Source organism: Hypomesus nipponensis, chromosome 4 (assembly GCF_054491055.1).
Source record: "Hypomesus nipponensis isolate SF chromosome 4, ASM5449105v1, whole genome shotgun sequence".
In the NCBI taxonomy this organism is placed as follows: Eukaryota; Metazoa; Chordata; class Actinopteri; order Osmeriformes; family Osmeridae; genus Hypomesus; species Hypomesus nipponensis.
The window spans coordinates 6,459,590-6,482,089 of record NC_140364.1 but is presented as its reverse complement, the minus strand read 5'-3'; the positions used below and the strand labels follow the sequence as shown (position 1 = coordinate 6,482,089).

Sequence of the window (22,500 nt, the reverse complement as noted above, 5' to 3'; positions counted from 1 at the left end):
TGCAACTCATTAGTAAACACTCCTTCAGCACTTTATAGAGAAACAGTGCCCCTCAGTGGATACAACATGGGTTTACGTCTCCATCTTCTTGATACAATAGGCTTCAGCACTTTTTAAACTGTCTTAAAAAACAAAATAGAGCCGTCTCAAATGCATAACTTTCTGACAATTATTGTATACCTGCCTACTGCGATTCTGACTCCAGAACGGTTTAAAAGTAGCCGACTTATCACTAAAGACACAAACACAATCACAAAATGGAAGCTGAAACGGCAAATGACCACAGGTCGAATTTTCAACAGCAGACATATTCTGGACAAATATGGACAGGGCCAGAAAGTTACATAATTGCACGATTGACAAAACTGAATTCAGTCAACAAAGAGGACCATTGTTAGTTTACGGGGTGCTATTACAGTTAGATTTACTGCATTGTGCTCACTACAACACTCAGTCTGAGCCTAGTTCAACTTCTAGTGAAGTTAGGTTAGAATGATCATCACTGGTTTGGATTGGATGGTAGGCCCACTGTTCCTGCGGATATTGAGCAACAGCCTGTAAAGATGACACATTCAAGAGACACGCAGCCTACGTAGGCTACGGCCTGTTTTGAATTTATTTTGGAAACCTTCCAATAACTTGAAATACATTTTTGTTTGCTCGCAAATCTGAACAAGACTCCAAAGTCATTAACAATTAGATTGCATAGTTTCATAGTTAATCATTGCCCTGTATTCTTTTTCTTTTTTTTCTGGGTGCGGTTATGAAAACAAATGAACTTTAGAAGGCTTTTTCGAATTTTGTATGTCATTAAATTGACAGTCTAGACTGCTCCATCTGCAACAGGTGAGCTATGCATTGTAGGCCTACACACTTAATCTATTAAATACTATACGTTCAAACAGAAAAAGAAGATAACCAAAAAGTTTACGTTTCGAGTTCGATGTGCTTTCAGGAAGAGTTTCCTTCATCTCTACAGCAGGCAACAAGTACTGATTCTGCTGTACCGAACGTCATTGGACGTATTATCGAGTATACTGGCGACACCTTTGCCTTTCAGAATAGTGCCCGTGGAAGCTGCAGCCAGTGGAAAAGGTGTGCTCAGAGTATTTTCGAGGGGGATAACGAAGACTAGTTAAAATCCTAAGGTGAGATATCCGACGGGGGTGCCCGGTCAGTCAACTCAACAGCCATTTGGTAACTTTCACCATATTGTTTAGGCTACCTTATCTTTGGCTGTTGTCGGGCTAAAACGAACTTTGAATAAAAGTTTAGTACCATTAACAACCTAAAGGTTTCAGAATCCTATTGAAATATTGTTGCACATGCCAGTGTGGGTATTTGCACCGGCAGGAGATGCCAAATAAATCAAACTGGTTTCTGCCTCCAGTCGCTAAACCACATTTGTGCAATAATTTGAATAACATTTGTGTTATATTGATACTAACAAGTGGAAATATAATAACAGTGTGCATGCTAATGTATTTGTCAATCGCAGCAGGAAGCAACAATCACTTGTTATAGTTGGACTGCAATGAGTTACTTTGTTGAAATGGGATGATAAAATTGAAATGCAGTCTGAAATGACTTTCTGTTTGAGAATGTTTCTTATATTCTAAAGCAGTCACCAAATAAGGTAAGAGTTAAGAAAAGTTGAAAGCCTACCGTGGTAATGATATACCTCATCTTATGAAACTTTGAAAAGGCAAACATATGGATGCATGCACCATTTAGCTGTTTTGGTTATCAACATCGATCAACATTATTTCATGCTTTCATAGTGCACGAGTATGGGTAAAGTGAATCATGTGCTTGTTTTTTCCCCTCTCCTTTAGTTGCCTGTGCATTTAAGTCTACAAACCTATATGGCAACAATTGTCATGGAGAGAATTGGCCGTCTTTTTATCAGCATTCAGCAGGTCAGGCAGGTGCCTGAGATGCTCAGTACAGCTGCACCCTCCATGCCAGCCACCCTGAGGGACAGTGAGGTTCCCTGCTTCTTCAGAGAACGCTACATCTATTCTGGCTACCGACCTCTTCATCAAGGCTGGCGCTACTACTTCTTTTCCCTCTTCCAGTGGCACAACGAGACAGTCAACGTGTGGACTCACCTGCTGGGGGCACTGTTGATCCTGATCAAGTGGGCCCAGCTGGCCGAGACTGTGGACTTTGTCAGGGACCCCCATGCTTGGCCTCTCCTCATCCTCCTTCAGTCCTCTCTGTCTTACACTCTAAGCAGTGCTGTGGCCCACCTACTGGCAGGCAAGTCTGAGCTTTGTCACTACATGTTTTTCTACCTGGACTATGTGGGAGTGGCCCAGTACCAGTACGGCAGTGCTGTGGTGCACTTTTACTATGCTGTAGAGGAGGACTGGCATGGCTGTGTACAGGGATTCTTCATGCCTACTGCCTGCCTTCTCTGCTGCCTCTCATGCCTTGGCTGCTGCTATGGGAAATACCGCAACCACAGCCTCCCACCCTGGGTCCGCAAGGTGAGCCAGGTGATACCCTCTTCAGTGGCCTATATGTGGGACACCAGCCCAGTATTTCATCGCCTCCTCTTCTGGCCCACAGCCAATGGCTTCAAAGATTCTTCTCTAATCTTCCACTTCGGTCAAGTTGCCTTCTTCCTCTCCAGCGCTTTCTTCTTCACCCAACCATTGCCTGAGCGCTGGTTTCCAGGACACTGTGACTTTTTGGGACAGGGCCACCAGTTGTTCCATGTGTTTCTTCTCCTCTGCACCTTGTGCCAGATCCAGGCTTCCTACCTTGACTACCTGGCCCGCCGTACTCTGTATGTGCACCTGCACAGAGCTGGTGAGGCTGCCTTTTTTGTAGTGTTGTATGTAGCAACCTTAGTATCGTGTGCCTTCATAGCTGCATTCATGTTCAGGAAAGTTAGACGGCTGCTGAATGATTGTGCCAAATCCAAATAAAGGACAGGATACATTTATGTACATAAAGTACACTTTGCCCTGCTGGATTCTGCTAGACTTTAACCTACAATGAACTGTATGTCAATCTCTACACAGTTGTCAACTTGAACTAAGGGATTTGGTAATGAATCTTGCGATTATTGTAATCAAATGTGTGTCAATTTAGGACATGAACAACCACCTAATATTTAGTGTTTAAGACTGAATATGGAGTGTATTCATCACTGCTAAAAGGGTGATTGTGATTTTAAAATGGAGTTTCCACAATTATGGGAGAAGGTGTATGTAAGCTTAAGGGACAGATAAAATCATTCTGGAAAGGGAGCACATTGTGAGTCAGACAACAGCTGCAGTATTACAAACTTTACCAACCTAAAGTTACTTTACCTATGACCCTTACACACATTTTATATATATATATATATATATATATATATATATATATATATGTGTCAGTATAACCACTGTATTAATGCTGGAGTACTTTCTTTTGTGCCTTTTGAGATATATACATTTGAGAAAGCCAATCATCTAACAAAATTGCATTTAAGAGGACGAATGATTCTTATTTAGTGTTTTGATTTTTATTGTAGGCTGCTCTTTGTGCACTGTATCACTTTTATGTCAACGCATCACACTATGATATATGTTTGCGTCAAGTAGGCCAGTTCACCTGCCTATGTATTGCTGTTATCTACTATGGGTGTTTGTTTATAGAGTTTAATGGATGTATTTGTCTCTGCAGAACAAGTTTACACAATTAATATTGGGAAACAATATGTAATTCCATAGTTTTTTTGATTCTGGATAAATGTGTATGCTGATTTACGAATATGTTAGCTTTTATAAAATATGTTCACAGGTTTTTTTTTTTACGTGTTGAAGTATTTTGGTACTTGGAAAATTGATGCTTGGAGAAATGTTGTGTTTCTTCTCAACCCTGGGTTAGTAAGGCCAGAGCTGTCTATTGACAACCCTATGAGCTTTTCCTGATTCTCCTTCTCTTATTTGCCTGCTTTTGCACAGTGCTCTGACGTATGCCAGAGTAGGGACAGATTCTGATTGGCTCTTGGTTGGAGGTCTCCATGGTGACCTCTAATTAAACATCAGTTCTGCCAGGGGGATTTAATAAAAGAGTGAGGTTCAGCAAGTCTCTTTACTAGTCCAAAATATTCTAAGTAGTATTTGTCACTGGCTTCAATCACCCTATTTGCTTATTTACTGTTATTCTGCCATGAATGTCTTATCTCCATTGAATGTCATATGGTGTTGATGGTTTCAAAATGAAAGTTTAAACATGAATCTTCACAAAAGTCTAGTGTTGGAAGCATTTGTAAAAATGGATTACAAATGGGCATTCACTTTTTACTACTTTGCACCTTGTAGAATGTTAATAAAAAGTACTTGAAGCCCTCAACAGATTCCATGCATTGTTTTTCACCGTCTATCACTTTCTTCTTAAAATGTAAAGGATGTTGTTGTTTCAGACACAGCATACCATCCTTGTAGTCTCTGCTTTTTGCAAAAGAAAAAAGTTATTTTCCCACAGCCAATGAAATGGAAAGTAGTTACCTTCTGCCCCCTTGTGGAAATAAAAAAACAAATGACACTGGCTAACAAAAGTTCATACATTCTGTGACTAACACTAACATTATAATGTACTTAACTATTAACAGGAGTTGGCAAATCAGCATTTGTTAAATTTGATCTTTATGACTGAAACATGATGCAATCAGACATAGTCCCTTACTCTTCATCTAGGGAGATGGATAACATTGCTCTTTGAAAAGGCTAACAGTATGATATAACGGTAGGCCTCCAAAGACATATGTTGACAAGACTGGACTAGTGTTTAGACTCCATCTTAGATCTTTCTTTTCTGAATGGTTCAGTGATTTTTGTTTTTGCCCACAGAGCTCAGATTTGTGGAAATGCCTGGTTCAGCAGAGAAAAGATAGTGGACTTCCTCCCACATTCCCAACTGCCCAGTTCATGATGGTAGGCAACAGCCTGTGTATTTGTTGATATATATCATGCCAGTTAAACATACCAATATTGCCTTGTAACATGCATACATTACTTGATAGTAAGGCAATTGATAGTATATGGTAAGATATTTATTGATAATTCATCTCAATATTATGTTAGTGTAGCAGTACTTTTGGGTTTGCACTAAATGTACAGCTTATTAGTTTACAATCTTATACAAATATTGCAAGCATTGATAACTTGCAAGTCATTGGAACAGCTAGAATGAGAACTATTGGTTGTCAGGACACATTTCCAGCCATTCATGGCATTTGCACAACATAAGTTGAATCTCTTTCCATAATAGTCAGTTAAATGGAAAATGATAGTCTGAGCTGTTAACCCCTTCATGTATGTTACAGTGTACAGACCTAGATGTGTTGGTCACACAGGGAACACTCTTATTTTATTATTTATTTAAAAAAATAGTAGGCCTATTGCTAACTGTGGCAAATCCAAGGTGAAACAGTTTTTGCAGAAAATGGTCGGCTATTTGTAAGAAATTTGTGGAACACGGGATATGCCATTTTCAATTACATTTTGTACGGTCCCTTTAAACTACACAGCGAATAGAGGCTTTGCAGGCGCGGGCGAAAGGGGATTGTACGGCAAGTGAACTGTTCACCGAGATACACAAAGGGATTTTGAGAATTGCGATCATGGTCATCAAATTGTATTATACAACCGTCACGGCATCCAGGGAGGTAAGATCTCAATACATTTACTTTTTGATAAGATTAGGATTAACCAAGGCAATACGGATATGATTTAGTCTCTGTAACAGACACACCCAATGGTCTGGCAATAGCTATACACACCACCTGAACATATATGGTCTGGACGTCTTTTTAATGGTACTTATCCCAAATATCGTGTCTTAATTTGGAATATAGGCATAAACGAGTTCTTGGAGAGTTACTGAACGAAGGGAATAGCTACATCCGCATTAAAAAAACGGAAGTGTTTTGGTAATTTGTGCTTTAACTCTCTGTCTCATTGGAATTTGGGTGGAGATTGTCTAAACCAATATAGCCTACCGTAGAACATGGATGGTTGAAATGCTATTTTAATAATATAGACACTGTAGCCTACTGGCTTTAACATAAAGGGCATCATATACCTGTACGGTGGCTCATAAGGTGTTGAAACAGGAAGAAGAAACAACCAGTCAAAATACTGTACAGTCATTGGCGTTTCGGCACACAAATGAATTTACCTCCGTTACCGTCCAACCGGACTGTTTCCACAAATGTAGATTTTTAGGGCAGGCCCCTACATCTGCTATTAATTACAGAGGCATTTCACTACTTGCAGTGTTAAGTCATTTCTGATTGGATAGACATAGATGAGGCATGATACAGTCATAAGTAGCCTAGTCATATGACTTCATAAAATTCTGACCTGCTTGAACAAACAAACAAATCAAAATACCTACGAATAAACGTTAATCCAGTCATTTAAACAATGTGGACATTTAAATATGCATTTCGACTGAACTTTCAGCGTTTTTGTAAGATTGTATGAGTACATTGCCCAACATATGCCAGGCTGCAGTTGGAGCCTGAGCTAGGCGTGGTTGCATAGCAAAAATCCCCTCCCAGCTTCCTCAATGGGGCACCAACAGATAGCACTGCCCCATTAATCATCAACCACAATAGATAAACTCCCTAGCATTTAAAGGCAAAGTAGACCTCACCATCTAACCCCAATGTTGCCTTAACTAAGTCAGTGGTTTATATTCATAAATTGATACCCTATTGATTTTCACAAAGCAAAAACTCCATGTTTGTGTGTATATAGGTGAAATCCCAACAGGCGGAGGTGATGCGAATCCTGGACAGCAAAAGCATCCAGTATGAGCTCATCGACATCTCAGTGGGAGGGGAGGTACGAGATGAGATGAGGAGCAAAGCGGGAAACCCCACTGCTGTTCCACCTCAAATCTTCAACGGGGACCAGTACTGTGGGGTGAGGAAGACTGACTTGTAAAAGCTGCTTCACTGTTCTGAAATGCTTTTTCAGTTGAATTCAATTCCTTTTATTGTTCCATAAGAAAATTCAAGAGATTTCTGTGATTTGTGCTAAAAAAAGTGTACATGGATGCATTTTTGTTTCCTCTTTCTTCAGAACCATGAGATGTTCTCAGAGGCAGTGGAGGAAGACACAGTGGAACAGTTCCTGAAGATGGCATGAATACCACTTAAACCCCTGTACCCTGTCTTATCCCCCCACCCACTCTCATACCCCAAGTGAGGCACGTGAAAAACCTTTTGCCCGCTGGCGGTGCCCACCCTTCTTTGTCTCAATGCCATGATGAATGCCAAATACATACAACCAACCAATCAGAAGGCACACGCGGATCTGCACCCTGAAACAGTACCATTGGACTCTAACCTAACCACTGTTAATATGATTGTTAATGTTTTGTAAGCTTTTTCTCTTTTATTTCCTTTCTACTCTTCCCTTATTGGTCAATTCCTGTGTGATGTTTGAATGTCACTAATGCGTTTTAGTCCGGTTGAGATCAATGGAGTGCCTAGATACAAGATAATTAGGTCAAGTTATCTAGGTTGTGACCACATGATTACTGAAGATTATGATAATCCAGAGGCTAACATTCACTAAGGATCTTCATGATCATCCCTAGACCAAACAAACAGTGCTTGGTCATCCCCAATCTTAATTACTGGTTTGTTTTTCTGGCCTTCAGATTCCCATGTTGTCAGAATTTATGTTTGTAATTAACAGAACTCTGAAGGTGCATAATAGTATTACAATTTAACATTTAAACATTTCATTTAACTTATATCCTAACATTTAAATGAATTGCAGGCTATAATTTAAACTACAGTATTTTAGTCATCATTTCATAGATAAATACATGGTGCCAATTAATAACTGTGAGAATATGTTTTGAAGGTGCATATTGCTATATTGCTGGTTATCTGAACATAAAGTCTTACTAATTTACAAACCCAGTGGCTGCTTTAATGTCTTAGATATCAAATATGATATCACAAAGGATTTGGCTCTCAATTTTGGGCTTTGATATTGAGTGAGATGGTACAAGGTACATAGTATGGCTATTCAGGTCCTATTTCAGCAATGTTATATCTATGATACTTGTCACCATGTGAAGATGCAGTGACCGTGCAACTGCTTCCTTCTCATAATTACGATACTGTTATCACTATTGTAGCGCACCTCTGAGTGGGTTAGAGACAGTGTTTTGTATTGAATTGATACAATCTCAGCTTTAGCTAACACCACATGGGAAGAACGAAGGCCTCACCTCTGATGGTTTTGTGTCTGCTCTGTTCTAAATGGTTTTTGCTGTATTGATAGTTGCACAAAATGAATTCTTGCTTTCATGTATAGTATGCATCTCTGCAGCTAACCCATATATTTTTTTGTCTTTAAAACCCATTTCACCCCAGGGTTTTCTTAAGTATATATTTGGTCTTAATCACACCTAGTATATTATCCAGTCACTAGTTTCATGAGTAATATATCTGGATATCTCTACTCAGCGATGGCACCCTTCACAGACAATGTTTGTGCACTGTATTGTCAGTTAATGGTAGTAGACGTTTTGCCTGTTATTGATGTGTAAGAGACTCATATCAACATTATTTTTGGACATTCCATGTCTCTCTTTGAGCTTCTGCTTTGCGTTTGGACCAATGCCTCTTTGGCCAAAAAATGAAAAATAAGGATGATATGCCGTTGTCTTCCAAGAAGATTGTGAAAAGTGATTTATGGATCATATAAAACTAATGAACAAAATATTTTGTGTGGAGAGCCTCTCAATTAAACATGGCAATGGGATAATGAAGAAGAACATGTTGTAGGAAACTGAAAGTAAGCACATATATACATAATACATGCACTAAACTGACGATGTAACAAACATTACTGAAGTCTCAAGACATGGCTTCTGAATTTCCCTCTCCATTGCTGTCAGCATCTTACTGAGGAATGTGACAGGAGCCTGTGTCTGCACCTGCTTTTTAATGAGCACACTGAGTTTATTTCTCACCACATCTGATGAAATAGGCTACTCACTGAAAATAATTTTCAGTGGTAACAAAAAAGGTATAAGCAATGTTAAATGTTGGGCATGACGTGTTTGTCTCAAAACTGATTTTTTTGTTGTCACCTAATAAGTGGCACCATAGACTAATGGCACTAAATGTTGTCTGATGAGTTGTTGGTGGTAGTGTGCTTTGCCGCCGCTCGTTTTGGCAGTGGCAGTAGTGAGCGGGCTCCTAGCTTTGTCAACTCTTTAAGTGTAGAGCAAGGAAGCCTGGAAAGAAGGAAAGAACTGTCACTTCTGCAAAATAATTGACAGCCTTTTCTTACAGCAAGCATACTTGTGTTATTGCTCCCGTGAAGGTAAAATAAATTGGCAACAAATACTGTATTTTATGTCAACACATTTAATGTTGGCAGGTCTGTAGATGTCTACGGCTTGCCAAATATGAAGGCTAACGATAGCTACGTAGACTATCTGTATCTAGCTAATGTTTTTAGCATGTAACTATATTGGCTTGCTTTTGTTATGCTATGCCCGAAGGCTTTAATCGTTTTATTTAAAGCATTTGTATTTAGGGTGATAAACAGAACATTTGAGTTCAAATTAACTTTGCAATTGTCAAGCTCTCTTGATGTCATTTGTAGAAGCCTGTGTTTTATGAATGAAAGGCGCGTCACTACTAGTGTGTGATTCGCAGACATCATTCAGATTTAGTTAAACTCCACAGTATGCTGTCATGCTCGACCTTTCGCTGTTGAAGGAAACAGAAGCCTGGCGAAGTTTACGACCTTTTTAGATATTTAGATTATAATATAATTGTAGTATAGGCCTAGTTTAATTATAGATTATAGTTATTTGTATTAAAAGCACCATGGTTTCTTCTCTATTGTCGATTCATGTCTTAACGATTCCGCGTAGGCTCGCAGATTAGGTTTGAAACATTTAATGCAAATTGTATATTTACAGCCTCATGAAGACATGAGTGTCCCAGACTACATGCAGTGTGCGGAGGACCACCAGACAGTTTTAGTGGTGGTCCAGCCCGTTGGCATCGTGCCAGAGGACCAGTTCTTCAAGATCTACAAGCGCATCGCCAGCACGAGCCAGGTGAGCATCCGGGACTCCCAGCGCCTGCTGTACGTCCGCTACCGCCACCACTACCTGCCAGAGAACAACGAGTGGGGCGACTTCCAGACCCACCGCAAGGTGGTGGGCCTCATTGCCGTGACCACCTGCGCATCAGCTAAGGAGTGGCCTCAGACGTCGGACCGCTTCCATGCACAGAAGGAGGTGTTTGGCTCAACGCTCTATGACTCGCGCCTGCTGGTGTTCGGGCTCCAGGGAGAGATTGCCGAGCAGCAGCGCACAGATGTGGCTTTCTACTCCAGCTACGACGAGTGTCCCGATGTGGAGAAGAGGGTGGAGGACTTTGTGCAGTCTATCTTCATTGTGCTGGAGTCCAAGAGGTTGGACCGGGCCACTGACAAGTCTGGAGACAAGATACCACTGCTCTGTGTTCCTTTTGAGAAGAAAGACTTTGTGGGTCTAGACACTGATAGCAGGTGAGTGGTTTTCTTTTACAACGAATTGAAGGGAGTTTGGGAATGCTGCCAAATTCCAAATGAGCTACACAGGATTATTGTTTGATGGATATTAACCAGACCAGTTTCAACTGAATTGGAAGATTCTTTTTCAGTTCAAAGTAGACATGCTTTATTGGGGTGGATGAGATTTGTTGGGTTGTTTTTGTCATGATGCTCATACAATGTTGCTGAGGGCAACCTTCGTGTCTTCATCTATGACAAATCTCTTTTGATTTTGCTTCTTTCCGTTTCGTTGTTTATCCTCGTTTATTTGTCTTTCTCTTGTTTTCTTTCTTTCATACTGTCCTGTGAGTTTATTGTTGGGTGTGAAAAGGTGAGCCGTTAGACACACAGCTTATTAAGCCATCCCAGCCCCATCAGCTTAAGTCTTGCCCCACCACCAAGACACCCCCCCCCCCACCGCTCTGTCAGTGCTCTGGTGCATGGCGTTCACAGCTGAACACCAAACCCATCCCTCCTCCTCCTACGAGACGAGGGCGAAGGGGATGGAGGAGGAGCTGAGGTTTGGATCTGCTGAGCGCTTGACAAAGAAATCAGCGAGGGCTAGACCCCTGCTGCATGGGAAGGTTAAGTGTTCCTTGAACTCGACGTAGCCTAGCTGTAGCAACACACTGTCGTGCGACATGAATCTCGCGGGATTCATGGAGGATCGCATCGACCTTGAGCTTGGCTTCTTTGCACCTGTTCGCCAAAAAACACAAGTTGCACGAGGCCATCTAATCCGTTATCTGTCAGAACATCTGGAATGTATTTGGAGCTCTCTAGTTCCTGTACTGTTCAAATTCAGTTCAATTCAATTCACTTTATTGATCCCAACGGAAATTCAAGAAAAGGGAATTAACTACATTTCCTACATGACTACTACTTTGACACTATCATATTCCACTGTTCTGCAGCGTTCAGTGATTCAGTTCAGTTTTCTCTTAACCTTCCCAGTCTACTCCCAGTCCCAGTCAGACATGTCTGAGGTCTTGCACAATTGTCCCCCTATTCTTTGTTGTGTTGATGTTGTCCTTTTCCTTAATATTTATGCGCAAGACTTCAAACATTTAAATTAGGGTAGATAGATTCAGTCTTCTTTGTTGTTTTATTCTCTATTCGCTATCTTATCCAGCCCCACATACACCCCCCTTTTAACTGACATAATTACTTCAACAGCGAGTCTCCTTCACAGACCTCTACCAAATTATACCCCGGTAAGATGGAATATGAGAACAGGAGTAAGGCAAACACGTTTTTGCGGAACCATCCAGAATGAAAGTAATTGTCACGCAACTGCTGTGCAAGACGTAAAAAAAAAAAAAAAAAGATTAGCTATCCAGCACAGCCCACAAGGCTTCCTCTTATGCTGTCTAATACCAAGTCATTACAATGAGTTTGGGCATAAGGTTGCCACCCATCCTTGTCAGTGTGCTGGTATGTGTTAGTGTGCATGTGACAAGGCCTTCCTCCTCCTCTTCCTCCCCTTCCTCAGGCACTATAAGAAGCGCTGCCAGGGTCGGATGAGGAAGCACGTGGGCGACCTTTGTCTGCAGGCGGGCATGTTGCAGGACGCCCTGGTCCACTACCACATGGCCGTGGAGCTCCTGCGCTCCGTCAACGACTTCCTGTGGCTGGGGGGTAAGCCTGAGAAGAGACCAAGTTGTCTTTCTCTCAAACCAACGCCTCAAACTGCAGCGTGCTCTGTTGAAATGACTATCTACCTCCCAGGGTTGTTTTTCATCTACACAGACACATAGGAACACTCACGCATGCCGTGTCACGTGTTGGTCATCAACTTGTTAAGTTAACGCCAGGGTGAAGTCACTGACTGTCGGATGCCAACTGTGTCTTGTCTCCAGCTGCTTTGGAGGGATTGTGTTCGGCCTCGGTCATATTCCACTACCCAGGGGGCACTGCAGGCAAGGCCGCCGGACGCAAACCCAGCATCTCCCAGCCTGCGGATGCTGGGAAGAGACACCGGCCAGGTAAACTCTTCTGTCTCCGAGCCTGCAAGGGCCTCCGGCCCTGGGTGTGCCGTCAGCCTGGGACGAGGCGCAGTTGAATGGCAATTGGAGTGAGAGGATTGTCCCGGCTTGTTGTGTGGCCCAAACCAGCGACTACCACTTTGCGGTGCTTTGCTCAGCCCTGCAGCTTCTTGTTTTTGCTCGACAGGACATCATCACCAACTGACAGAATACCGTGTTTTAACCCAACAACCTAACCCAGGGGGAGTTCAATCCCGGTCATCGAGGGCCACTGTCCTGCATGTTTTAGATGTTTCCCTGCTCCAGAACACCTGTTTCAAATGAATGGGCTGTTATCAAGCTCTGTGGAAGCCGGGTAATGACCATTCATTTGAATCAGGTGTGCTGGAGCAGGGAAACATCTAAAACATGCAGGACAGGGGCTCTCGAGGACCAGGATTGAACACCCCTGACCTAACCCTTCTTCAATATTTAATTCAAAAAACATATTTCTTTACTCAGTAATTAACGTGTTTATTAAAATCACACTTTCCCTTAACTCATAGATATACACAACAGGGACATAGTATTGACTTAATTTTATGAAAATGTTGGCTTTATTGGCAGTTTAGTTTGAACCGGAAATACATATGTAATATCCTCCTCTAAGATAATTAACATTCTGCATGTCTTTCCCAAAGTTGTGAAGGTCCCAACTGCTTCAGTTATGTTCCTGTTGTTCAGCTAAACATTATTCCTAGTTCAGATAGAAACTGGGTAGAATCCAGTCATGGTCTGTCTGGAAGCCCTCAGGCATGGCTCTAAGAAAACAACAAAGCCAGGACTTCAACTAACACTGCTTTGATCAAGTGCACCATGTGTCATGGAGTGAACCTGCACTCTCTCTCTCTGTCTGTCTTTAGGGGCACAGGAGGTTCTCATTGACCCAGGTAGGGTATGCCACACTAACCGGTGTAGCTGTAGTCATCCACCCCCTTTTTGCTTGTAGCCCTCCATGCGCTCATATGCCCTGTCTGTCTGTCTGTGTGTGTGTGTGTGTGTGTGTGTGTCAGTATATGTTCTTGTCGTGGGTTTGGTTGGTATTACATTCCACTCTATCTGCACTATTTGATTCTATTGATTTTTGCTCCCAAATTCCCTTCACCTTCCCCCCCCTTTCTGCAGGGTTAACCTGTGTAGTCATTTCACAAATGCTTCTGTTAGGTCAGGGATTAGTCTCCTAAAAATCATGACCCTGACAATTGCAATACACAGTTGTAATCTGAAATGATCAGTTGATGATGTTCGTGCCTTAAGGCATTTTCAGCGCTTTCTTTATGGTTCCATTTTACAGTTGGTAAGCTTGGGTGCTTCATATGTATCCAGGTAACTGTAGTTGATCCGCCATTGCAATGTTAAGGAGCAAAGATAAGTCACCAGAAGGTGGCAGTGTTGCTATGGGAATATACAGCAGGCACTCAATGCTGTATGGATGCCACTTCAGCCTTCTTGTTTGACTGGAGCCTTCAGATACAATGCAGAAAAATAGATTCAGCATGTCGTTTTTCTCATTATGACTCATTGACCATATATTTGTAATTGGGCAGTGATGGGGAAGTTGAGTCGTTTTTCTCTCTCCGAGAAAATGTTTAGCAAATTGTTTCATAAATGTTTTTGTCAATTGTTCGCATAAAAGAGAGATGTCGGTGTAATGTAATCCTCGCTACAATGACGTAACACAGCCTCTCGTTATTCACCTGGTGTCATCAGAGTGACAGTATCACGTTGTTGCCATGGATCCGACTGTTGCCAGGCAATGCACTCTCAATCGGAATTTATATTCTGATCAGAATGGTCGAATAATAATCCAACCAAATCAAGCTTTATTTGTAATTGTTATTAATAGAAATGACCCAGAATGCTATTTTGATCACATTTACCAAATGTACTAACTTATCCTGGATCACTGTCCCTGTTAACTTGACAACAATTGATTAGCGCTAACAAAAATTGGATGGCCTTTCAAAAATATATGATTTCTTTGCCAGCTTCTCTTGAAATGTGTGCGCCATTCCAGAGTTTGCCCTTTCATTTGAGGTCACCTCTCTTGAAATGATATGGATGAGGATCTTCCACTAAACACAGTCCCCCTGTGTGCACTGGACTGGAGCCTCCTGATGCCGAGCTTGACGCTGAGCATGGCAGACTTAATGAAGCTAGTGAACACGCTCCCTTCAGAACCGCCCGCTGATTGAACTCAAGGTGTCCTTGTGGACTGTTTGAATGTTGATCCCGGTTGATCACTTTGTGTGCATGTGGTCCTCCGTAGTGATTGGTGTTTGATGTTTTAGGTAGCAAGCCGGTGGTTCACGCTGAGAATGGACCTCTTTTCATCTGGTCCCCCATCTTCCCCCTCCCTGCTCCCCCTCGTTTTTTACGACTGTCTGCAGCAGAGCAGTTGATTGGTGGATGGGTCTGGCACGGAACAGTGTGGTTGTAAGGTGTTTTATCTCATTGTTGATGACTTTCTATCTTCTGGAGTACAGGTGCCCTCACAGCCAATGGGATCAGTGCAGACACCAGCACTGAGATCGGCCGCGCCAAGAACTGTCTAAGCCCCGAGGACATCATAGAGAAATACAAGGAGGCCATTTCCTACTATGGCAAGGTATTCAACTAGAGCCTGTCATGCTACACTATGCAAATACACTCGACTTGACTCTCAAACCGACACACTGTCCCTGAAATGTGAAATTCATTTATTTCGAAGGCATTACGTAACTGCAGTTTATGCAGGCGATTCTCTATATGGTAGGAAACGATGCTCATGGAAATGATGCTCATAACCACCAGGGGTCAGGGATTAGCCTGCTATCCATGATGTCTTTGAGGGACCATAGGTGTGTGTGTGTGTGTGTGTGTGCACCCAGGCTGTAAACAAACCAGCAAATGCTGACTGCAGTTGAATGGGTTTGATTGCAGTCAAAAAGCGACGACAGTTTGAACCGGCCTGAAATGTTCTCACTATTTACGACATGAACTCTTGGTCTTAAATCTATGCTTCCCATATTGTAGTGCACACGCATTATAATCGTATGCCTTGGTGGACTTATCACTTTCAAAGAGACTCATTACTATTGTCTTCAAGTCTCTATTAAAGTATAGCTCCTCTAACATTTATCAAGGTAGTCGTAATGCTATGGGAAAGTTAAACAAGCACACTATCTTAATACACCATTCAGAGGCAGCGCTGCGCTTTATATCCATTATTATAATTGGCTTTTTGCACTGACCTCCCCTGGCCCCTTTACCTGTTACTGCTTCATCCAAAATTAAATAACATCTCGACATTGGCCTATTCCGACGTTAATTGAATTTTAATAAGGCGACTATGGGGTTGAGGCAGGGAGGAGGGAGGAGGGAGGAGGGAGGAGGGAGGAGGGAGGAGGGAGGAGGGAGGAGGGGGTGGGCAGTTCTGTATAGGAAAAAAAAAAAAAACTGTCTGTGGATGTCTCTGCAGTTCTGCCTCAGGTTTGCTCCTCATCAGATCTGCTGTTCAGGCACAGATTTGAAATGTCAAGAGAGACAGACCAGTGAGTGGCCAAGCTCAGAGGGTCACAGTGGTGGTCTGGGGCCGCAGACTCACACCTCACTGTGCAAGTCCTGTAATGCGGATGGTGACTGATGAGCTTTTGTCTTATGATGATGGGAAAACATTCATTTCGATTACGCCCGGAGGACTCACGGTAGCCCTCATTGATTATTCATTTTTTCATTATTGCTGTGCTGAGCTGGGCCGTGACTCCTCTGCTGTCGTTGTCTGCCCGCCCCCAGTACAAGAACGCAGGCGTCATCGAGCTGGAGGCCTGTGTCAAGGCAGTCCGGGTGCTGGCCATTCAGAAGAGGGCCATGGAGGCCTCGGAGTTCCTCCAGAACGCCGTCTACATCAACCTGGGCCAGGTAAGACAGACCCCCGTGACAGCCCCCCATCTTAGCCAGCATCCTTGGGATTTAGTCTGCACCACCAGAGCTTTAATGCGTATTCACTGGACTGCCAGCCTGGAAACTGACAAACGGCACTATTTTGAGGCTCGACAGCAAGGACACTATGTAGGCGTCTGTCTCGATAAGAGAGTCCCAGTTACGCAAGCCCCTGTCCCTGCTCGCTGTGCTGTGTCGCATTATTCTCAACGCATTTCCAGGAAAGCTGTCTCTTACAAGAATCCCAACAGAGCCTCTCAAGCCAACCCCAACCAAAATAAGACACTGACCAAAGAGCCAAAAAAAGCATTGAATCAAATTTCACAGTTCAGCAGCCGCCCCCTTAACATCCTCGAAGCCTCGCTATCGAGGAAATGTCCTTCCGTAAAGAGCGGGAGAACGGTTCCCAAACTCGGATGTGCCGCTCGCGAGTGTGCGCCTCTCACGAGGCGTCCTCTGTGTGTCCGCAGCTCTCCGAGGAGGAGAAGATCCAGCGCTACAGCATCCTGTCCGAGCTCTACAACCTGATCGGCTTCCACCGCAAGTCGGCCTTCTTCAAGCGCGTGGCCGCCATGCAGTGTGTGGCGCCCACCATCCCAGAGCCGGGCTGGAGGGCCTGCTACAAGCTGCTGCTGGAGACCCTGCCGGGTTACAGCCTCTCCCTCGACCCCAAGGACTTCAGCAGGGGTGGGTACCCGGAGGAGGCGCCGCGCCCCAGCACGGCGGGCGAGCTTCCCCCAAAAAGCCCAACGTCTGCGTGACTGACGGCTTGGAGATGCGTGTGCAATGTGGATGGAGATGGGGCGCGTTACTCCTGAATGCGCCGTCCTCTCTCTCCATCTCTCTCTCTCTCTCTCTCTCTCTCTCTCTCTCTCTCTCTCTCTCTCTCTCTCTCTCTCTCTCTCTCTCTCTCTCTCTCTGTCTCTGTCTCTGTCTCTGTCTCTGTCTCTGTCTCTGTCTCTGTCTCTCTTTGTCTTTTTCTCTCTCAATTTTCTGAAACACACACACACACACACACAATCTTAATGTCAATACACAGAGACAACAGATATCTCTGGCATGGCTCTGCCCATGCTTTACTTAAAGTATCATCCTTTGAAGATGGGTATCGTCGGGGGTAATATGCTCTCCGTGCGCCACTTTGTTTTCACAGAGAGACACAATTGAGACCTGACCCAGGTCTTTGATAGGCTCTCAGGTTTGCTGTAGCGGGGTCCTCGTGATAAGCTTCTCTGTACTGCCGACTCTCAACCTTCACCTCACGCACCCACTCATCTTAGAGGGGTTTGGAAACAAAAGAAGCCCTTCCCAGGGAATACAAAGGCTCGAGGTCATCCATATTTCTCCTTGTGATGCTCGTTCAGAGGACACACTTGAGGAGAGTTTTCACAAGGGCACTGTTGACCCTCCCAGTCCACTTTTGCCAGGTGGATCCGTCAATGGAGGAACGTAAAAGATTTTTCAAGGTAAAAATAAAATGAAATTGAGAGGAGCTTTTCAACCGTTGTCTAGAATGCTATTTTCAATCCACCTACGCCTACACACAGTCAACAGTGGTGCTTGTTAACACCCGAGTGCCTGTTGACTATTGATTCTTTGCAAAAGAGAGTATGCAAAAATAACTCCTCAGAATAGCTCCTAACAAACCAGTGAGCACTGTTCCAAACACCACCAAAGAGTCCTAGCTTGTGTTATGCATGCTGGACTGTACTGTAAGACGGTAAGATGTCCACTCTCCTGCTCAGTACATGATGGCAAGTGAAAGAGGGTTCCAGAAAGCTTTGCTTCTCCCCTGGGAGCCCTTAGTGGCGCGATGGAGAAAGCTGCACGAGGTGATTGCTAGTGCTCCGAGAGAGGTGAGAGGAGTGAGTTTATCGAACTGTAGAAGGCGGAGGATGGGAGAGAGAAAATGGGACTCAATAGCGCATTCCGATAGCGGCGGCAGTGGCTTGAGATATTGAGAAGTGAATGGGCTTTTAATTGGCCTGGGAGCACTTTTCACGACTCTCCTCAATTACCAGGGTGAGAGAGAGAGAGGCCATCTCTATTCCCCTATTTATTTATTTTACCTCCCTTGCCTCTCTCTCTCTCTCTCTCTCTCTCTCTCTCTTTGTTCTGTCAGACAGTATTACCACAACCTTGCAGTGTTTCACATACACCTGACTCAGGGATTTCATTATCCTGCTGTGTGGAATGCCATCACTGTTCACATTGAAATGACAGCGAAGACCGTAACATCCGGCCAGTCCTACAAAGGGCCCACTAATTCACTTGAGTCGGAGTGCAAAAGGTACGGTGGCTTTGGACTTAGCCGGCGCGTGACAGGGGCGATTGCTTGGCGGTGGCACCGCTGTCATTATCTTGGTGGTGTGCTAATTGGATAGCCAGACACACTCAATCCCACCTTACCAGAATACCACAGATGAAGTCATTTCGTCGTAGGGGAGAAACGACAGGCACCAGTTAAAAAAAGACATGACAGTGTCCTCTGGATTATTGCCCTCCAGATAAGCACTGGCTTCACTAGAAATCACTGGCAGACAGGTGGAAGCACTCTATTTTTAGCCTGCTTAGTGGGCGCTGTTTCGCACAGAAAAGAAATAGCTTACGAAGGATTTGCATTAATAGTTTTTCAGATGACAGAGAAAGTCAGTACGAATTAATAATATCCCTGGTACAGAAAATGCTGATGGCTGACAAGCATCTCTGGCACGATTTCCTCTCTGAATTGTTGCTGCTCAGGGAATAGTATCTTATTTACTGGATTCTCAGAAGTCTCATTTTATTTTTTCTCTCACTCTGTGAAAGTACACTGACAGCTGAGAGAGGAACCAAGGGTCCGTGGGGAGGGTAAGGGGGTGGGGCTGGCTACGTTCTTATGTAACAAAACCCATCCGTGCGCTCCATAACATTGGATGTCAGGCTAAAATGCCATTAAGATGTCTGGTGGATGTGGATTCCTCTGCAGAGAAAATAGTGTTGCCTGAATGAATGCCATGGTTCTGCAGCTCAAGAGTTGATCTGTTATGGGAAGGCTGGCATTTGAAAAGATGGGAACTTCTCCAAGAGCTGTAGCAGGGCTGTGTAAATCGTGGAGTACGCGTTGCTGAAAGGGGATCACGCTGAGTTAAAAGCACATACAAACATATCATGTCAGGGGAGAGAGGATGTGGTGGTTTAATTGCATGTGGAGGCCCACTGGATACACAAGTGTTCTAATCCTGTTTGGGTCTATTTATGGAACATTGGTGGCTTATTCCAGGTGCACAAACTCACTTCATGTAAATTTGATTGCATCGGTGAGTTGAAATGTGCTTGTTTCTCTGTTTCTCGCTCTGTCTCTCTCTCTGTGTCTCTCAGGGTCCCATTGTGGCTGGGCGGCTGTGCAGATGCGTCTCCTCCACGAGCTGGTGTATGCGTCGCGGCGTATGGGCAACCCTGGCCTGTCTGTCCGCCACCTGTCCTTCCTCCTGCAGACCATGCTGGACTTCCTGTCTGACCAAGGTCAGTCGTAGACACCCACTGGCAAGCTGTGCCTTTCAGAAATCCCTCAATCCACCTGTTATTCATCACAAAGGGGAGAGACACCCCCTGTAATGTTGAACTATATATATATATATAACTAGCTTTCTTCATATTCATTGAATTCTGTGGATTTCACTTTAAATCCAGGTCCATTCTCTCGTCCTGCGCTTCACTTAGTACACTGTTATGCTTTGCATTTAACAGCCGGTGATGCTTAACCAAGTCAGCCTGGGCTGTGGGGACTGTTGGGAGTGTGTAGTTGGACCAGATATCCTCTTGGACTCAGGAGATTCAGTAGTCACCCAAGCAGTCCAACAGATGCTCTACTGACCATACAATGGAGGCCAATGTACTGTAATCCTTTTCCGGGGAGAGGGAGAGGGAGAGAGGGGGAGAGAGAGGGGGAGAGAGGGAGAGAGCCAGCAGCATTAAATATTCAACACTGTCAGCAAGGGACTGCTGCTGCTCTCAGGGCATGCTCCCATCTTCCTCGCCTCCTCGGTTTTGCCCCTTATGGAATATGTGTAGCACTTCCCGCCTTCATATCTCTGGGTGAAAATACAAAAGGGAAACGTACTATAATGGAGAAAACGCCTGCCCTCTGTAGACTCTCCGGTTAGGAGCATAAAAAACGGTGTGATGTTCTTACTTCATCCATCCTCATTCACTAGAAGAAAAAAAACCCTCCTCTATAAGCTAGACTGCCTGAGAAGCTGTATTACTGCCAAAAAAAGCAACAACAAAAAAACCTTCAGTTGGGTTGTGAATAGTGGCTTTTTGCAGACTGTGTGTAATGGTCCAGGCAAATCTGTCTGCCTTAAACTGTGGTTGCCCCCCCCCCCCCCCCCCACACACACACACCCAAGTCCACAGTGTGATGTTACTAGCTATGGGGGGTTATTGCAGTTTGCTGTATCCCAGCATGCCATGGGGCTGCATGGCCCCTCGCTGGGCATTCTGCATGTGTGTGTGTGCGTGAGGTGGTAAATGTAAAACACCCGAGCTGTGAGAGACCACCCCCCCCTCACACACACACTCCCAGAGTCCTGCTCCATCCAGCTAAAACCCTGGATCTTTAATCCCCAGCCATGGCCACCATGTGGGGTGCGGGCTGCTGGACAGACATGTGAGGTACTGGGGGAGCCCTGAGGGGCCTCACAATGTTGAGTGTCTCTCCATGCTCTCTGACTGGTTTGAGAGAGACCAGAGAGGAGAATGCAGGCCAAGAGCCCAGGTGCAGAAAGGGGTTAGCCAAAGTGCTTATGGACCTCTTACTGCCCTCTCTCTAGGACCCGGGACCCCCCGTCGTTTGAGGTTTTTCTTTGAGCATCGCGCCCCGTTTATAGGATGGATGGACTTGCATTTGCACACACCTCCGTTTCACAGGTGGATGCTGCTGTGTGGAGAGTTGAGAGGGTCGCATTTCGTATGGACAGAAAGAGTCAAACTGTTTTAGATTGATCACTTTCAATATAATCCTCCCCACTCCAGCTCCTGCACCCCTCAGGACCATTCTGTCCCTCAACCTAATTGTGTTTGAAGGTAAACACGATTACATTCTTGGAACTCACAATTACAGTTTTCCCTTTTAGCACCCTGTTAGTCATCATCCACCGTTTTAATGTCAGCCGCCAATCCAGCGTTAGGAAAGGCAAAGCCTTTGATGTTCTGGTTGTGGCCTCTTTCAAAGACCTTTTTGTGATAGCACCTTATTCAAGTCTTCGCTGGTAACGTAAAAAATAAAATCCTCAAATGTTTTATTTAAGCCTACCTCTGTACCGGGTACAGCTCTTAACTGCACTGCCTGTGGGTCATGAGAAGGTGATCAGGCACAGCTAATTACCGCAGTGTCATGCTGTCGTTCTCCTTCACTATGTAGCCTCAGGATCGCTGGGAAGGATGGAGAGGTGTAATAAAGATAGAGAGAGAGAGAGAGAGAGAGAGGGAGGAGATGGAGTGATGCCTCAACTGAAAAAGAAAAATGAAAAAAAATGAGGGGGTAAAGGTGTGTGAGCGATGAGAGAGAAGAGAGGGGAGAATAGGTTGTATGCTTGACTCAGAGAAACGAGGTTGTAATCAATATGTTTCGCTCGTTCGTTGTTGTTAGGGAACTATGATTGAGTGTGATGGGTTGCTGTGCCTGATATATATGGAGTGAGAAAAGACTGTAATGTAAGGATTTTTGTTGAAACTATTCTTAGAAATAATTTTGAAAATGGTGGTACCTTGATGTGGTAGCTGAAGCCCATTGTCTGTGACTGTGAGCAGAGATGATATCAGTTTGGCCCAGTTGAGCAGTGCTATTGCTGCCATACTGTTCCCAACTATACAAAAAGACTACCTCCACATCCAGACGGCAGATAAAAAGCACTAAGAAGTTTTTCTCATCTCTTCTCAACCAGCACGAAAGGCACTGTAAGTGGAGAGTGTGGTTATCGTTGAAA

At 44.1% G+C, this 22,500-nt stretch overlaps 3 protein-coding genes across 6 annotated transcripts in view; all 3 read left to right on the top strand.

The window, feature by feature from the left end:
• Positions 1-464: 464 nt before the first annotated feature.
• paqr7a (progestin and adipoQ receptor family member VII, a) lies at positions 465-2,966 on the top strand. 2 transcript variants are annotated; one of them, XM_084696939.1, is made up of 3 exons: positions 465-846; positions 956-1,148; positions 1,836-2,966. In XM_084696939.1, the coding sequence occupies exon 3, from the start codon at positions 1,866-1,868 to the stop codon at positions 2,934-2,936; it is 1,071 nt and encodes a 356-aa protein (XP_084553065.1). In that variant the 5' UTR covers positions 465-846; positions 956-1,148; positions 1,836-1,865; the 3' UTR covers positions 2,937-2,966. The 2 variants fall into 2 exon arrangements, with proteins under 2 accessions (XP_084553065.1, XP_084553064.1); XM_084696938.1 differs by having other exon boundaries at positions 465-1,148.
• A 2,570-nt stretch (positions 2,967-5,536) lies between these two features.
• Positions 5,537-8,750, top strand: sh3bgrl3 (SH3 domain binding glutamate-rich protein like 3). The gene is made up of 3 exons (XM_084695530.1): positions 5,537-5,668; positions 6,765-6,932; positions 7,092-8,750. Exons 1-3 carry the CDS (start codon positions 5,624-5,626, stop codon positions 7,155-7,157), a joined length of 279 nt encoding a protein of 92 aa, XP_084551656.1. The 5' UTR covers positions 5,537-5,623; the 3' UTR covers positions 7,158-8,750.
• Positions 8,751-9,243: 493 nt separating this feature from the next.
• trappc9 (trafficking protein particle complex subunit 9) overlaps positions 9,244-22,500 on the top strand; it is a 121,303-nt gene continuing 108,046 nt past the window's right edge. For 2 of the 3 annotated variants that reach the window (XM_084696038.1, XM_084696040.1), the window contains exons 1-9: positions 9,244-9,359; positions 9,967-10,562; positions 12,079-12,224; positions 12,446-12,571; positions 13,474-13,500; positions 15,097-15,218; positions 16,385-16,510; positions 17,002-17,218; positions 19,892-20,035. In XM_084696038.1, coding sequence (XP_084552164.1) covers positions 9,979-10,562; positions 12,079-12,224; positions 12,446-12,571; positions 13,474-13,500; positions 15,097-15,218; positions 16,385-16,510; positions 17,002-17,218; positions 19,892-20,035 — 1,492 coding nt within the window. In that variant the 5' untranslated portion in view covers positions 9,244-9,359; positions 9,967-9,978. The remainder of the gene's footprint in view (positions 9,360-9,966; positions 10,563-12,078; positions 12,225-12,445; positions 12,572-13,473; positions 13,501-15,096; positions 15,219-16,384; positions 16,511-17,001; positions 17,219-19,891; positions 20,036-22,500) is intronic. The other variant, XM_084696039.1, reaches the window with a different exon arrangement.